Here is an 18,359-nt window from a genome sequence, read left to right on the forward strand (position 1 = left end):
GTGTTCCTTTGTCTCGCTTCATCAGCGAATCGGTCGTGACGCGCGAAGCCTCCGCGCGGCTTTCCATGACAAAATCTCTTGTTAAAAGTGAAATCTGACGGAAAATGGCTGATGTCCAGGTCTTGTGATAACCAGAGAAAGAGCACACGACGGTCTCATATCCACAGAGCCATCAGCTTAGAAATGATCCAGTGGTTTGTGCCGCATCGTCGCAGCTCGCAGCGCGGCGCACCGACCGTCCTTTAAAGGGGTCCTTAAACCTGTAGTTAAAGTCCTTATTCTCTGTGAAGCCCGTAAAATTTTCACTGAAAGCCAGATAAATTTTTCGAATGGTTTACAGGTGCCAGTCTCTAACAGCTTCTGAAAAAATTCTGATGGAAAAAAAGTTCTTTCATTCCGCCATTTCCAGACAATGAAAATCCGACGAGGGGGCGGGACCACTCCTTCCACAAGGCGTGCTCACAGGCGAATGACGTCACCGACAGGCGTGGAAAAACTCACGCATGCGCACGAGGGTTCAAGCATGTCTGACGTAAAAACATATGAATGAAATCCATATAGTTTTTGAAAAAAATAAAAAGGTACGATACTTTACGGACAGACCTCGTATATTGCAGTTTTCTTTTTTGCATGGGGTGGGGTTTTTTTGTCATGGTAGACACCCACTTCCTATATGAAATAGCTCCCAAATTGCACAATGCACAATCTCTGAAGTGGATGTAAGCATATTTGAAAAAAATATATATTTTCTACAATTACCACCTCCTGCTACCTTGTAGGGTAAGGATAATTCTGAGAAAGCACAGAACTACATGAGAGGACCTGGTCAATGACCTGAAGAGAGCTGGACCACAGTCTCATAGATTACGTTCGAACCACACTACGACGTCATGGTTTAAAATCCTGCAGAGCAGCAAGGTCCCCCTGCTCATGCCAGCACATGTCCAGGCCCATTTGAAGTTCACCAGTAACCATCTGGATGATCCAGAGGAGGCATGGGAGAAGGTCTTGTTGTAGATGAGACCAAAATCAAGCTTTTGGTATTAACTCCATTTGGCGTGTTTGGAGGATGAGCACACCCCAAGAGCACCATCCCAACCGTGAAGCATGGGGGTGGAAACATCATTTTTGGTGGTTTATTTCTGTAAAGGGGACAAGGACGACTGCACTGTATTGAAGGGAGGATGGATGGATTTGTGTATTGCAAGATTTTGGGAAACACCCTCTTCCCTCACTAAGAGCATTGAAGATGGTCATGGCTGGGTCTTCTAGCATGACAATGACCCGAAACACACAGCAAGGGCAACTAAGTAGTGGCTCAAGTAACAAGCATTTCAAGGTCCTGCAGTGGCTTAGCCAGTCTCCAGACCTGAACTCAATAGGAAATCTTTGGAGGGAGCTGAAACTCCAAAGCTGAAAGATTTGGAGAAGATCTGCATGAAGGAGTGGACCAAAATCCCTGCTGAAGTGTGTGCAAAACTACATCGTGAAAAACTACAGGAAACGTTTGACCTCTGTAATTGCAAACAAAGGCTACTGTACCAAATATTAACATTGATTTTCACAGGTGTTCAAATTGACCAAAATGCCTGCTGCAGTGTGTGCAAACTTGTTCAAGAACTACAAGAAACGTCTGATCTCTGTAACTGCAAACAAAGCTTTCTGTGCCAAATAAGTTCTGTTTTTTCGACTGTATCAAATACTTGTTTCATGCAATAAAATGCAAATTAATTATTTAAAAATCACACAATGTGATTTTTTTAAGATTCTGTCTCACAGTTGAAGTGTACCTACAATAGAAAATACAGACCTCTTCTTTTTTGTAGGTGGGAAATGTGCCAAATCCACAGTGGATCAAATACTTATTTGTCTCACTGTATGTGTAGCACCTGTACATGTTCTTTAGGGTTGGGAAAAACAATGAAACATGATATTGAAGGGGTTTTTTTTTTAAGAAAATTGATTTTTGAAATCCAGAATTGATATACAGTAAAACTTGCCTTACCCATCATTGTATAAACCAGATATTTGCACTCACCGAACAAAGGCAAAAGTCCCAATATTTTTGTATGGTTTTCCATGTAATAAACACTGACACACATCAGACAAAACGTCCCACCCCATTGTAATGTATTCTATTAAAAACCACTTTCATGTACCGTACAGAGCAGTCTGGATATGCCCGCTAACAGAGATACGAAATGAAGTTCAGCACTCTCCACTCGCCGATTCAAGGAAAGTGGGTAATTTCTATGATTAAAATACATGGAAACCGCTTTAGATCAGAGCCCTCTGCGTGGCTGCGAATCCGTGCACCTGCTAAAACAGATACCGCAAAGGGCTGTGATTTGTCACTTTTACCTTTTCACTCCTTCCTCTCCCATCATATTTTAAAAATTTTTGCAGTGTGCAAGCTGAATACATTTTGATCATGGATCAAATACATTTGGCAGATAGTCCTCAAATATGACCAACTTTATAACATGAAGTCAGAAAAAGTCGCTCAAAGACCCACAACCCATGGAGGAAATTGTACGTACCATATCGTTGATTTGGAGGTTGATGATTGTTTTATATGTCTGATGGATTTTGGCCATTTTGTACATATAACAGATTTCAATTATAACAGAAAAATTGACTGGTCCACCTGAATCCATTATGTGCAAGTTTTAATGTAATTCAGATTCAGTTGCTTGTAGACAAGAATGAAAAATATGATGCCCTCATCAGAGGGCATCATATACGAGGTCTGTTAGAAAAGAATCCGACCTTTTTATTTTTTGCAAAAACTATATGGATTTGAATCATGTGTGCTTGCATCAGCCAAGCTTGAACCTTCGTGCGCATGCGTGAGTTTTTTCACGCCTGTCGATTGCGTCATTCGCCTGTGAGCACGCCTTGTGGGAGGAGTGGTCCAGCCTCCTCTGCGGATTTCATGTGCAGGAAAATTGGCTGAGCGACTGCCGCTTTACTGCATCAAAATTTTTTCAGAAACTGTGAGAGACAGCTAGGTGGAAACGATTTGGAAAATTCAGATGGCTTTCGGTGAAGATCTTATGGGGATCACACAGATTAAGGTGCATTACAACTGGATTAAAGACGGCCCACAGCGGCGGAGGGCGCGGCGGAGGGTGCGCCGTGCTCCGAGCTGCGATCAACAGGCTGAAATGACCAGATCATTTCCAAACTGAACGCTGTGTTGATCCGGGACATCATCTGACTACCACAGAAATGGCAGAAGAGTTGGACATCAGCACTTTTTCGGCAAGACGTGCGGAGGAATTTGCGTGAAAAAACTCATGCATGCGCACGAAGGTTCAAGCTTGGCTCATGCAAGCACACATGATTCAAATCTATATAGTTTTTGCAAAAAATAAAAAGGTCGGATTCTTTTCTAACAGAACTCGTATTTGTCATAGGCCTAATGTGAGCATTACGTGACATCACCTCTGGTTCAACAAACACGAGAAGAAGAAAATAAAAAAGCTTTTTAACCTACCATCCCTGGTTCTCAAGACCAGGCACCTAAGTGGCTCTACTCTACTCTTTTCTACTCTCCTATTTTACTCTTCCTTTTTAGATATTTAGATATACCTTTTGTATACTGGCATAGTTCCACCTTAGAATTGGAATATAATATATAAGATATACCTTACTGAATTTTCATGGTCAGTGAAGGATCGTGCTGGGAATTTCCCCAGGAATCAACTTCATCACTGAGGAATATGTACTTTAAGGAGTTTCAGAACAGGTCTGGACAATACATACAGAAAGTAGTCGGATCTGGATCTTGCTGATTTGTGTGTGTGATTAATTCTCAGTATTTGTGATGAAGTGGGCTACAAGTGGCAAATAACACATTGAATGAAGGATGCATGTTGTTTGGATTTATACTCACCAGTGTGAATGCAACCTGAATTTCTGTTTGTTTTTTTTCCAAGCAGATGGCACTGTTAGGTTGATGGGGGGTACAGGGAGCTATGAGGGACGTCTAGAGGTCTCGTACCATGGTCAGTGGGGGGCAGTGTGTGATGACGGCTGGACAGACTCAAACACACAAGTGGTATGCCGACAACTTGGGTACAGGTAATGTGTAGTATGTGTGCTCTTCAGACCTGGACACTCACAACTTATGTGTGTCACTAAAAATGTTTTGTCTATGCTGCCTGTCTCACCCTGCAGGTTTGATGAGACCCTGCTTCCTGAAGGATTAGACATCACTCCAGTACCAAGGTTTGGAGTAGGTTCGGGTCCCATCGTTTTGGATGACGTGAGTTGCACAGGGAAGGAGCCGAGCATATTGCTGTGCAAGAGGAAGGAGTGGCTTCGGCATGACTGCACACATCATGAAGACGTCAACATTGCTTGCAGTCCTGAACGCAGTGGAGAGACTCTTCTCATCAGTAAGACAGCATTTATCTTTAAGATGAGCTTCAAAAGCTAACAGAGTGCAGACAATCCGCCTGGGTGAGGGACACTGTGCAGCCTTGTTTCTCTATTTGTAATTCATTCTTACTCTGCTTGCAGACTGTGCACCAGGGTATTGTGATGGCTCATATGTGTGTCAGAATATTTACAAAATAACAGGAAGAGGTGAGCATTTTCACCTAACTTTGTCTGAATATTTATGGGGTGAGTGTCTCAAGTTAACGAACAAGTAAAAGGTGTAGTCTGAAGAATGTCTTTCTAATGCTGTTACAACATAAAGGTTAGCCCTGGATGTGTGCAGTGGAGCATTTTTTTTTCATGCTTCCCTGATGTGAACTTTTTGGTTGAGCAATCGTGACTCCCAGGACCAACACAACCAAGGTTTCTTGAGCCATTGAAGAGGTACTGATATCGAGAGGGGACTGAACATCCCACCCTCATTTTCTTTGATAAGTTTTCTGGAGGCATAGTTGTATTAATCATGGAGCACTCACTCCTTGGAAGGCTGTTGGTCACACTATATTTTAGGGAACAGAGCATCTTTTTGATGACTTTACAAAGCTTCAATGTAATATTTGACAACAATTATTCATTCACTCATTTTCAATACCCCCTTACTCAAATCAAGGGTTACAGGGGGGTGGAGCCTATCTCAGCAGTCATAGGGTGTGAGGCAGGGTACACCCTGGACATGACCCTAGTCTGTCACAGGGCCACATAGAGACAGACAAACACATTCACACACCTACAGTTAATTTAAAGTTTCCAGTTTACCTAAAATGCATTTCTTTGGAGTTGGTAGGAAGCTGGAGCACCTGCAGGGAAACCCATGCATACAAGGACTACACAGAAAGGAACAGGTGGGGAAGCGATCCCACAACCTTCTTGCTGTGAGGCAACAGTGCTGTCACTAAGCCACCGTGCTGCCGAACAATACTTAATAGAAAGCAAATAAATTGTACCACTCAGAAAATGCTTGTTCACCTTGTGAGACACCAATTTGGTGTACTACCTCATATGAGGTAGTACTTACCTCTGTACAAATGTTAATCCTAACAACAGCCTTTCTCAAGGAGTGGTCTGCCGACCACTGGCGGTCTGCGAGCAACCCTTGTGGTCCTTGAGTACATTCTTAAAATGTCACATTTTCAATTAATATCATATTCAAACTTAAAAAGTGTTTCTCAAACTGTTTAAAATGGCCCCACTGTCTAATGCTGCATTCACACCAGGCGCGACGTGAGCGACAGCAGCGACAGGTTGCCATGTAATCCCTATGGAACAACGCGTTTTGGCGCCAAATCACGCAGCACAACGCGATGGACGCAAATGAAGTGACGCGAGTGAAGCGATTTTGAGCGATTGTCGCGTTTGTGGCGCAATATTGCGTCGCATCACGTCGCGTTGCCCTCCTCCCCAAATTGAAAAATCTGAACTTTTTCATCTCGACGCGCTGCGATGACCAATCAGGGACTGAATATGCAGTGACGTGGAGATGTCTGGAGTTTGACTGAAGATGTGAACATGTCGTGTATCTGGTAGCAGCCTGTGAGCAGGACTTATGTCTCTTTTGTCCTTTATTTCACAATTAAGACAGACTTTTTGGAGCAGCAGCCCCACAGCAGGGGGAGTGGAGTTTCTTTTTCTTTCTACTTTACGTGCGCACGCGAGGCGAATTGTCCATGGAGATTATTTTACTTATTAACTACACAGATGTATAATAAAACAAATGGTGACTGGTTTCTAAACACAATTATGACAGAGTTTTTGGGGAAAGAGCGAGGAGCAGCCCCACAGGAGGGGCAGCGGAGTTTCTTTTTTTTAATTGTTTACATGTGCGTGCGTGAACGGGACAGGAGGTCCTCAAACTGGGTCCTGCAGAGGCGGAAGGACCGCTGAAAGCAGCCGTCATCCGGACGCAGCTCCTGCAGCAAATAGGCTAATGATACTCCCTGAATTGGGAACGTCTCATGACGTTTGTCAGCTTTCCACAACAACTCGCTCCATGTAATCAAGGTCCATCATGTTAACTTGACTGACAACTGGAGCCGGCGAACGGAATGGAAGCTCCTCCTATTTGATGACCCACCGGGGCGAATTGTTGCAGCAAAAGCAGAGTGACACACCGGGCGATGGTGGCGCGTCCGTTGCCACGCGACCCCCGCCAATTTGTAGCGTCTGATCGCTCCAGTGTGAACGCGGCATAATAGATATGAGCACATATGTCACTGAGTGAACAAAGCTATTGTAAAGCTGTCAATATTAGGTTGTAATTTGTAATGTGTCATTGGAGTGGTAAATGTTGTTGGATATTTGATGAATTGGGTGGTCCGTGAGATTTTTTTAATTGGCTAAAGTGTGGTTTCACACGGCAGGATCTTAAAATTATCTTTAGGTTTCCAAAAACTGAGAGACCACACACGTGAAGATAAAAAATCATGGATCTAACAGGTTTGGTCGTACAGTGTGTGGTGTTCAGCCACACGGTAAGGACAACAACACCACACACACAACACATTTCACACACGAACATTCACAGCTCAGACAGGAACTCTCGCAAAATCTCTCAAGATTAAACGTGACTTCAGAGGTAAACAAACAGAGATACTTTGTGGTCTATTTAAAACAGGGAAAACGATACAAAAAGAAAAAGAAAAAGTGTTCTTTAAAGGATTGGAGACAGCGCGACCACCAGACTTCTGGTAAGTCAGAACAGCTGTTTTGATTTTATTTTCCACTCCGTGCGTCCGTCACCTCGCTTTCTATTGGCTGCACGTCACATTCATCAGGCTGCATGCACGTTTGTGGTCGGACGACACAACACACGCTGCGATATCGGGCCAAAAACATGTTGAATATCCCTGATTTGCGATCGGAGCGCTCCTGACGCCCTTCTGAGCAGATCAGAGTGCTCTTAACACACCACACACGGGAGGAATATCTGATAAGCTTATCTTTAGCGTCATCACAATTGTCGGGCGTCCTTATGATTGTCGGAAGGGGAAGATCGGGTCCGATATCGGCCTAATTATCCTGCCGTGTGAACCCGGCCTAAGTTGTTCTTGGTCTCAAAAAGCTTGAGAAACACTGGTTTATAGGGATATGAATGTGTAAGTCTGGCGACATCACTGTGGTGACTTAACCTGAACTGCAGCAGGTTATGTTCAGAGTTTCATGTTAACCTTCTGGGGTCCAGCGTATAATTGGCTGTTTTTGACTGCTTTTGGTTTTATCTTCATGTAACCCCAATTCCAATGAAGTCGGGACGTTGTGTAAAATGTAAATAAAAACAGAATACAATGATTTACAAATCCTCTTCAAACCTATATTCAACTGAATACACCACAGAGACAAGCTATTAATATTCAAACTGATAAACTTTATTGTTTTTGTGCAAATATTTGCTCATTTTGAAATGGATGCCTGCAACACGTTTCAAAAAAGCCGGGACAGTGGTATGTTTACCACTGTGTTACATCACCTTTCCTTCTAACAACACTCAGTAAACACTGTCTTGTGGTGTATTCAACTGAATATAGGTTGAAGAGGATTTGCAGATCATTGTATTCTGTTTTATTTACATTTCACACAACATCCCAACTTCATTGGAATTGGGGTTGTAACTTAGAATGCAAATATAAATTGTAAATTTGAAAAACATATTTACAAATGTAGCAAACAACAAAGTTATATTCATCTATTTACATTAAAATGCAGGGAATGCTTCAGGTGTGTTTTTTTTTTTTTTGTACATCTGTTTACAAAACAATCAGATGTCACAATAAGATGCCACACAAAATTATTTGTGCCACTCAAAAAACAATTCCTGTCCAACACAAGACAGGGGGGCACATCACCGGCCTGACACTTTTAGGGTGTCATTTCTCCTGTTGTCCACCTGGAGGTAGCATTGGCACCTCAGTCTGCCTTGAGTGGCTTTTTGGCCAGCATGTGGTGTCAGTGAGCACAGGAATATGATTCTCTCATGCTCTTGGCAGCAACACCAATGACATGCATATCAGGAAGACCAAAAATTTGCACAGATCTTCCATTTCAATTCTGTCAATATCCCGCTCTCTCCACATTTCATTCGGCTGTGCATTTCCCTGCTCTATGCTGTGCACAGGTCTCTCCTCAGCCATGAAATATGTGGGTTGTGACTAGGGATGTCCCGATCAGAGTTTTGGCCCCGATCCGATTCCGAGTCATCTGATTTTGAGTATCTGCCGATACCGAGTCCTGATCCGATACTTTAAAAAACTGAATGAACAATGAACAAATATATACAGTAGTGTTCAGAATAATAGTAGTGCTATGTGACTAAAAAGATATTAAGTATATTTCTTATTGTTACATAGGAAACAAGGTACCAGTAGATTCTCACAAATCCAACAAGACCAACCATTCATGATATGCACACTCTTAAGGCTATGAAATTGGGCTATTAGTAAAAAAAAAAAGTAGAAAAGGGGGTGTTCACAATAACAGTAGTGTGGCATTCAGTCAGTGAGTTTGTCAATTTTGTGGAACAAACAGGTGTGAATCAGGTGTCCCCTATTTAAGGATGATGCCAGCACCTGTTGAACATGCTTTTCTCTTTCAAAGCCTGAGGAAAATGAGACGTTCAAGACATTGTTCAGAAGAACAGCGTAGTTTGAATAAAAAGTTGATTGGAGAGGGGAAAACGTATACGCAGGTGCAAAAAATTATAGGCTGTTCATCTACAATGACCTCCAATGCTTTAAAATGGACAAAAAAAAAAAAACAGAGATGCGTGGAAGAAAACGGAAAACAACCATCAAAATGGATAGAGGAATAACCAGAATGGCAAAGGCTCACCCATTGATTAGCTCCAGGATGATCAAAGACAGTCTAGAGTTACCTGTAAGTGCTGTGACAGTTAGAAGACGCCTGTGTGAAGCTAATTTATTTGCAAGAATCCCCCTCAAAGTCCCTCTGTTAAATAAAAGACATGTGCAAAAGAGGTTACAATTTGCCAAAGAACACATCAACTGGCCTAAAGAGAAATGGAGGAATATTTTGTGGACTGATGAGAGTAAAAGGGCCACAGACAGTTCGTGAAACGACCCCCAAACTCTGAATTCAAGCCACAGTTCACAGTGACGACAGTGAAGCATGGTGGTGCAAGCATCATGATATGGGCATGTTTCTCCTACTATGGTGCTGGGCCTATATATCACATACCAAGTATCATGGATCAGTTTGGATATGTCAAAATACTTGAAGAGGTCATGTTGCCTTATGCTGAAGAGGACATGCCCTTGAAATTGGTGTTTCAACAAGACAATGACCCCAAGCACACTAGTAACTGAGCAAAATCTTGGTTCCAAACCAATAAAATTAATGCCTCGCAGATGTGAAGAAATCATGAAAAACTGTGGTTATACAACTAAATACTAGTTTAGTGATTCACAGGATTGTTAAAAAAGCAGTTTGTACATAATAGTTTTGAGTTTGTAGCGTCAACAGCAGATGCTACTATTATTGTGAACACCCCCTTTTCTACTTTTTTTTTACTAATAGCCCAATTTCATAGCCTTAAGAGTGTGCATATCATGAATGCTTGGTCTTGTTGGATTTGTGAGAATCTACTGAATCTACTGGTACCTTGTTTCCTATGTAACAAATAAGAAATATACTCAAAACCTGGATTAATCTTTTTAGTCACAAAGCACTACTATTATTCTGAGCACTATTGTATAATATATATTATATATATATATATATTATATATAATATATATATATATAGGGATGGGTATTGATAAGGTTTTATCGATATCGATGCCATTATCGATTCTGCTTATCGATCCGATTCCTTATCGATTCCCTTATCGATACCTCGTGAATTTTGTACTGAAAGTAAGCTTTACAGGTTTTCTATGTATTTCCTTGAGTCTTAAAGTAAATAAATATGAAATTAGTCACTGTGTCCTTGATCTCTGGACATAAATGAAAATAAACAAAACTGTGTTTCGCTTTGAAGTTATTAATTCAGACTGAATTCTATCATTCTATCTTGACTTGTCAGAGAGCCGCGCAATGTTTGGAGCTGTGTGAACAGAACGGAGGATGATTCTCGTTTCTTTCTCGCAACAAGACAGGAGTCCCAGTTAGTAACTTTAATCAGCACAAAAGTGAATCGCAACTCATATTCAGGGGTGAAAGTAGTGAAAAACAAAAAAAGTTGAAACCCAAAATTACCCCCCAACACCACTTGCATGAAAATGTTTGAATTCTAGAAGCTCTGAAATGCAATCTGGGACTATTCCAGACAATAAACTGGAGTGAGTGCTAAATCCATTTAGGTGAGGAAAAAAAAATACAACTTTCCTTATTCAGATTCATTCCAGTAGTATTCTGCTCTTACTAGGATGCAGCAGTTTTCTAGTTTGACAGATAGTTCTGGAGGAAATCACTAAAGAAATTAACAAACTAAAAATATGGTTTGACTGAAACAAACTGTCATTAAACTTAAATAAGACAGGGATGAAATGGAGGTGTGAGAGTCAGTAGGTGTTCACAGGAAACATTTATTTCTGTATGTATTTTTATTATGTTAGTTGCTATTATATATTTTCTCTTGTGTTTCTGTTCAGGTTCTTTTTGTCTCTTTCTCTAAAATTGTATATAATAATCATTAGATTATTAATATATAAGCAAAAATAAATTTAAGGAATATTACAATTTGAAAACAAATGCACCCGAACGTGATGACGGCTGCAATTGCTAAATGCTAACTTTTAACATTGAGAATGCCATAGACATGCTAACGCGTTAGCATCGCTCCCGTTTTTAAGTTATAAAATACATCTATCAACTGTTTCAGAAGACCATAACAGGTCGGTTTAACATAGAAAAGGTAAATAATACTCACAGACGTACGCTCTTTAGGGTTTTAGCGGGGGAAAATTAAGCGAAAGAAAGAAATAAACGAAGCAATCGACCGAAGCATTGCTTCAATCTGCGAACCACGCTTCAATTGGTTCAAGGTTCAAAGCAAAGCCGCGCTGCAGAAAAGTTGATTAAGGACCCGCTGCAGGGTCTGTAATCAGTGTAGAGAAATGATCATTTTCCTGACAAACACCCGCCAAAACAATGGCCACTCTGAAGGACCGATAACAGAATCGTTAAGCACAAAGCTTATTGATGTCGGTGGATCGAATCATTTCTTAACGATACCCGAAAGGAACCGGTTCTCGATACCCATCCCTATATATATATATATATATATATAATTTCATTTTAATCACCTTATTTTATTATTTATCACTTAAACAGTGCACTTCTCCTTGAGGTAGCTTGAACAATCAAGTAATAATCTACCAGACTTAAAAATGTACAAATTTCCATGTTATTTTATTTGTCTAAAAAAATGTCCAAGGTTCCGTATGTTAAAACAAGAAATTATCTCATCTGAAATAACAGGTGGTTTTAATTTATAGATGAAAGTTTTCTAAAGAACCATTTACTGATTTAGCTATTTTAATTACATCTAAACTTTTTTAAACAGTAATTAGAAATTTTGAGGTAACAAACAACAACAACAAAAAACATTTCCAAGGATTTTTCTTCAGACACGTGGTTTCTGCACTGATCTGTGGTTCAAATCCCCGCCTGACTGGAAAAATCACTAAGGGCCCTTGGGCAAGGTCTTTAATCCCCTATTGCTCCCGGTGTGTAGTGAATGCCTTGTATGGCTGCACCCTGACATCGGGGTGAATGTGAGGCATAATTGTAAAGTGCTTTGAGCATCTGATACAGATGGAAAAGTGCTGTATAAATGCAGTGCATTTACCATTTGTACAGATCAGTGGTTTCTGCCACTAGTCTTCCGTGTTTTGGCCCGACACGTTGTTCCTATTGGACAGCGCGAAGCTACGTCACAGCTCAGAGCGTCGAAAGTTCAAAAGTCAACTTGAAAAGTAAAAGGAAAAAAAAACAACTTGCATTTGCGCCCTGACAGTCCTCAGTGTACCCCTGTGATGCTTTATCAGTGTTCAACAAGTTCAGAGCAGCGCAGTGAACGTGAATGAAGACAGAAGCTCTTTAAGATGCACTCCTAAATGTGATGAGTGCGCACGGCGCTCATGCGCACACCATCTCTCACTCCGTTTTGCAGACAAACAAACGCAGGACAATTTGTTCTTTCTTTTTGTTAATCAGATGACAGATCGTCGTCCTGATGATTTGGTCAGCACTGGGTCCTGCTGCGCACGGAAGGATGACTGAGCAAGAGTTTCGGTGGGAAAGTGTCCATCATGCTCTTGTCATTCCATCGAGGCGTCAAGCTGAGCACGTAAACACACAAACAGCAGTTCTGTGAATGAAACTTTGCACACATAACTCCCCCCATTTCTGTCCGTGTTACAATTCCATCTCTTCTTCCCAAATTCACTGCGCAACTCTTGTTCTCTTTTCTCCTCTGGAATCGGTTTCAGCCGTACGCATGTGCAAGAATGTCCAGTTGAACTTATGTTTTTTCTTTTGTTCAGTTAAAAAAAAAGAAAAAAAGATTGGGTTGAACTTTGACCGCGTCAGCCTGCCGACAAGCGGCAATGCGCGCTCCCATCAGAAGCGTTGCGTCAAAAGCTGAGCTAAAGCGATGCTTCTGACGCCTCTAAAAAGCAACACGTCTCACGCCTCTGACACTTCCGACGCGTGAAAGGCCCATTAATCTGCAATAACGAGTTTGAAATAGCACTGATCAAAATAATGAGAATAAAATCTATATTGGATTCCTGATCGGGATACAACGTCCGATTTCGATCAAGTCTGAAACCACGTGATTGGGCCCGATTTCCGATCACGTGATCGGATCGGGACATCCCTAGTTGTGACCCACGTATTTGGGTCACAATAAAATACAGATATGTGACCATGGGTGACTCAGGACCCGAAGAGGACAAAGGAGACCACAGGTGGGTTGATGGGAAGACTTACCCCTTGCACACACAGTACAGGACAACACAAAAGCCTTGCAGTCAGCTGCCACCAAAAATGTCTCTTAGCAATATCCAGAGTACAGCGAATGCCAGGGCAACAGGTGAGTTTGGAGGAGTTACAGAATTGCATTACATGAGAGATGGCCAGGGGTGGAACAAATTGTCGACCAGGTGGGTCCCCACTTGGGTCCGGGTGTTGCCTCTGTGTCTCGCGGATGAGTTGTTCAGTGTCCCATGTGAGGCTCTCAATCATGACACAGGAGAGGTTGTTGTTTTCGTGAGTTCCTAAGTGTCTGAGGTGAATTGTTGTGACAGTGCCTCTGGCTTTGTATTTTTGGATCCATGTCTGTAAGTGATTGAACAAATCAAATCTTCCAAAAAACAAGGCCCACCTGGCTTGACGAGCATTGAGTCTCTTTGCATGAATGTAGGTAAGATTCTTGTGATCAGTCCAGACAATGAATGATACTGTGGACCCCTTCAGCCAGTGTCTCCACTTCTACAGAGCCTCTTTGATGGCTAGCAGTTCCCGTTTACCTACATCATTGTTTACTTCAGCTGGGGACAGATGGTGACAGTAAAATGCACAGGGATGGAATTTATTATCAGACCATCTCTGGGAAAGTACAGCCCTGATCCCGCTATCATAGACATCGACCTCCGCTGGCTGGGGTCCAGCTGAGTGAGAATAAGTGCAGATGTAACAAGGTAAGGTGTTGAAGATGGATGAAGACCTGGTTAGCTGTGGGTGTCCAGCTGAACAGTTTCTTGGGTGAGATGAGGTTGGTAAGTGGCAAAGCAACCTGACTGTAATTCCGAATTAATGTGCGGTAAATGTTAGTGAAACCTAAGAACTACTGGAGTTGTTTGAGTGTAGTGGGAGCTGGCCATTCACTAACTGCTTGGATCTTATCGGGGTCTGGTTTTACGGGGCTGGCACCCACCAGGAAGATGACTATAGAATGATTCCAGAGGACAGAGACTCCTGAACGTACTGCTCCATCGATTCATGTTCCTGGCGATTTAGATAGAACAACCTGCTTGAAGGCATGGTTGCCCCGGGAAGGAAATCGATGGAGCAGTCATAGGGACAATGAGCTGGTAAAGAGAGGCCCTATCCTTACTAAAAAATCTGGCTAGGTCAGGGGTGGGCAATCATGTGCCATGAAGGGCCAAGACACTACAGGTTTTCCTTTCTACCAATCACCTCAGCAGATGTTTATGTTCAGCGGAGAAGCTCATCAGCAAACCCACCTGCTGAGGTGACTGGCTGCAAGGAAAACCTGCACTATCTTGGCCCTCATTGCCCACCCCTGGGCTAGGTCATGATAAACAGTTGGAACCAAAGACAAATCGGGAGGAGTCTAATCTGAAGTCGGAATCGTGGAATGTATAACAGGGAGAGAGAGTGATGCTGGTCAGGCCCTCTGGTCTCTCTCTCTGCACTACTCCCACAACCAGGTCAGGTCAGGTGACTCAGTGGCTGTAGTTCATCCCAAGCCACCAGTTCATCTCATAATTTGTCTGCCAGGCTGTTAATAAACATGCCTTGCAGCCATGTGATGTCCTAGTCCGCCTCTTCTGCTAAAATACGGAACTCAACGGAATATACGGCGACGCTACGGGAGCCGTGCTGGATACTGAACAATCTTTCAGAGGCCATGTACCCCACAGGGGATGATCGAAGACTTTGCAGAATTCATAACATAAGGCATCTTAAAAGTCAAGGATTGAGGACTCGCCTTTCCTCAGACCAATGATCCACATTAGTGCCTCCCCTTGGAGCCGACTTGTGAGGTTACCTTACTTTTTTCTGTGCTAAATTTTGACGGTCTCTGCGAAAAAACAATAGATCATTTAAACAAAACTAAAGAACATATGTTGAATTTACCATGTAGTTGTAACTAATTGTGGTGGAGTCTGAATGATGCTCGGTGCAATTTCCGTGAGTGCTGTGATCTGTGCACAGAGATGTGATACCTCACCTGATAATTGTGAATTGCTGTCATGGAGTTCCTAGATTTGCTGCTCGTGTTGCCTGAATAAGCTGTCCTTAGAGGAGAGTGCACAATGAAACTGGTCAGCCCTTGCTGAGTCCATGTTTACGGCCAGATCGTTCTGTTGTAGATTCACTGGGAACTGAAGAGGACTCAATGATGCAATAAGGCAGTGGTAAAAGCAATGAGTTTATTTTACTGGTTGTTGATTAGTAATGATTGCAAGGTGGTGAAGACCAAGAGACGAAGACACTGGAGAATGGGTTGCAGGTGAGGTCGACCAGGTGGGCCAGAGGAGCTGGTGGCGGCTGTGAACACTCCGAATGTGGAAAGATCTGGCGGCATCTTCTTGTTCAGCTGAGACTTAAATAGGATGCAGGATTTGAATGTGTTATCCAGTTGGAATCCCAACTTTAGAGGGCATTCCTGGGAGGTGTAACAGGGACATTCGAAATGGAACACACCAATCAGTAAAAACCTGAAAACTAAACAGAATTACTGCACCTTTGTTGGTTTACTTAAAAACCAGTAAAAAATATCAATACAAACCAGAATTATTTGTCTTATATTCTTTCATCTGTTTTACTTTTATTTCATTGTTTGGTTAATTTTTGTTTCAAATTCAGCTTTGTGATACTATGATCTGTGAATGTGCATTCCTGTGCCTATGTGAGTCTATCTCAGTATTGTCTCTTGTAAATGGCAGAAAATGTGTGCACTGGATTTTAGACCAAGCTTTTTAGACCAGAACACCCATGGGTGTACAAGTGATTACTATTATACTTGGTACTTATATGATGTGGGCTTTGGACGTGCATCCACCCTTTTCAGGTTTCAAATCCCGCAAAACCTCGGAGAGTTCACCGTGCTGTGAGATCTCAGTAACATTGAGAACTGCATTGAGACGCTCTGATCACGCTGCACTTGAACCGCTGCACACGGACAACACCATTAACATCGCAACATAAAACTACTTTTATATTGTGCCTAAAACTCTCATGAATATATTCTCTGGGTTTAGAGACGTTGTTATTGTGTTTATTTTATGTAAACATGCGAGAATCACAGGCTGTCTCTCCGTTGTTTTCAGTGGGAGCTGCTGTGAGCTACACTCGCTTCCTGATCATGTCTTTCTGAGGGAAAGTGAAGTTTGCTCTTTAATGTCTTTATTATTGTTCTTTACAACACTGTTTGTCCTCTTTGTTCCAGACTAATATATATAAGATGTCTGAAATTCAGTTTCCGTTTATTAAATTCCACGCAGATTAAATGTAGCAGACACGGATTATTTGTTATAATTGTTTTAGCAAGTTTTCAGGGTATCATGCAGCAGTCTCTTATTAACGTGATGAAAAGCATAAAAAAATTAAATTTTTTGTAGTATAATATTTATTTACAATTGTCATCATGTGGATTCTCTATGTTGTTTTGACTGCAGGGACTCTCTGGCACGCAAGGGATTATGGGATACATGAAAACCCTGGATGACTAATTACACTTGTGTTGTCCCTGGTGGAAGATATCTGCAGCTCATAATCAGAAGATGTTAGTGCAGTTTGAGCCTGTATTTCTTCACTGATTCTGAAATTTCACTCAAACTCAAGTTAAGTTGAGCCTGTGTTTGTGAGTCTGTTACAGACTGCTAGAGGATGAGGTACATCACAGTAACTGAGACCGGCAACGTTGTTAGTAGACTTATCATGTCTTTACAACTGCAGTGCTAGAAAGTTTTCATGATTTCATATGTGTCCCTCTCCATTCCTCACTCTTCCTTAGCTATGTTGTACATCATGCATACCAGTGAGGTCACTTCTTCACAATAGTGGCTATGAACCAAAACCTCCTTTGGCATGTGGATAACAGATATACTGTAGGGACGGTTTCGACGCTGACTGACACCAGGAAAGGATCGAATGGCAGTAGGATTAATCAAGCGCATGTCTGTAACCTCAAGACGCCAATAATGATGATGCTGCTGGACAGAACAGAGAAGTGGGTCAAATTTCACCTCACAGTGTATATATGATTTAACTTCCGTGTTGTCTCTGTTTTCATGATGAATGCAATATTAGAGTACATTAGTCTCGTGACAGTAATGTGACAGAAGTAGCACCCCATTTTAATGAGTTGAAGAGTATGATTGCTTTGGGCAGAGAGAGAGAGAGAGCACAGAGTACTGACAGAAATAGATTCCACTTATCGGCTTTAGTTTGCTTATGTTGTTTGGCAGAAACCTGCAGGACGCATTCACCCCACACCCTGAAGCATTATGGCAGCACGGTGGCTTAGTGTTTAGCCCTGTGGCCTCACAGCAAGAAGGTCATGGATTCGATTCCCACCTGTGGCCTTTCTGTGTGGAGTTTACATGTTCTCCCCGTGTTTGCGTGGGTTTCCTTCGGGTGCTCCGGTTTCCTCCCACATCTAAAAACATGCAGGTTAGGTGAATTGGAAACTTCATAATTGTCCAGGTCTCCCTTGCAAAAGAGGTCTCGATCTCGGGACTAACCTGGTTAAATAAAGAGTAAAAAAAAAATGAAACAGTGTGAATGTGTGTATCTGCTCACATTTGTGCACACGACTCTTTGTGTCCTTCCCCCTCAGCATATCACAAGCAAATTGGTTTATGTTGCTTTTGGAAAAGAAGAAAACACAGATAAACCAAGCAGTGTTTTAATCTCTCTCTCTCTCTCTCTCTCGCTCACACACACACACCCACCACACAACACACACACACACAACACACACACACACCACACACACACACACACACACAAATGGTAAATGGACTGCATTATATAGCGCTTTTCCATCTGCATCAGACACTCAAAGTGCTTTACAAATAATGCCTCATATTCACCCCGATGTGAAGCTGTTTGAGTTTCAAAGAAAACTGATGTAAATAAGTGTTTCTTCAATACCCATGAGCAATGAAAAAGTAAGCATTCCCACAGTTAATCCCCTACCTGCTG

The 18,359-nt window shown here is 42.0% G+C and overlaps 1 protein-coding gene across 1 annotated transcript in view; it reads left to right on the forward strand.

Annotated features, from left to right (window-relative positions):
- The window catches only part of prss12 (serine protease 12), a 130,847-nt gene that overhangs the window by 23,350 nt on the left and 89,138 nt on the right, over positions 1 to 18,359 (forward strand). The window contains 2 exon segments of the mRNA XM_034188402.1: positions 3,945 to 4,086; positions 4,183 to 4,403. Coding sequence (XP_034044293.1) covers positions 3,945 to 4,086; positions 4,183 to 4,403 — 363 coding nt within the window.

The sequence above is a fragment of the Thalassophryne amazonica genome, chromosome 15 (genome assembly GCF_902500255.1).
Source record: "Thalassophryne amazonica chromosome 15, fThaAma1.1, whole genome shotgun sequence".
Lineage (NCBI taxonomy): Eukaryota > Metazoa > Chordata > Actinopteri > Batrachoidiformes > Batrachoididae > Thalassophryne > Thalassophryne amazonica.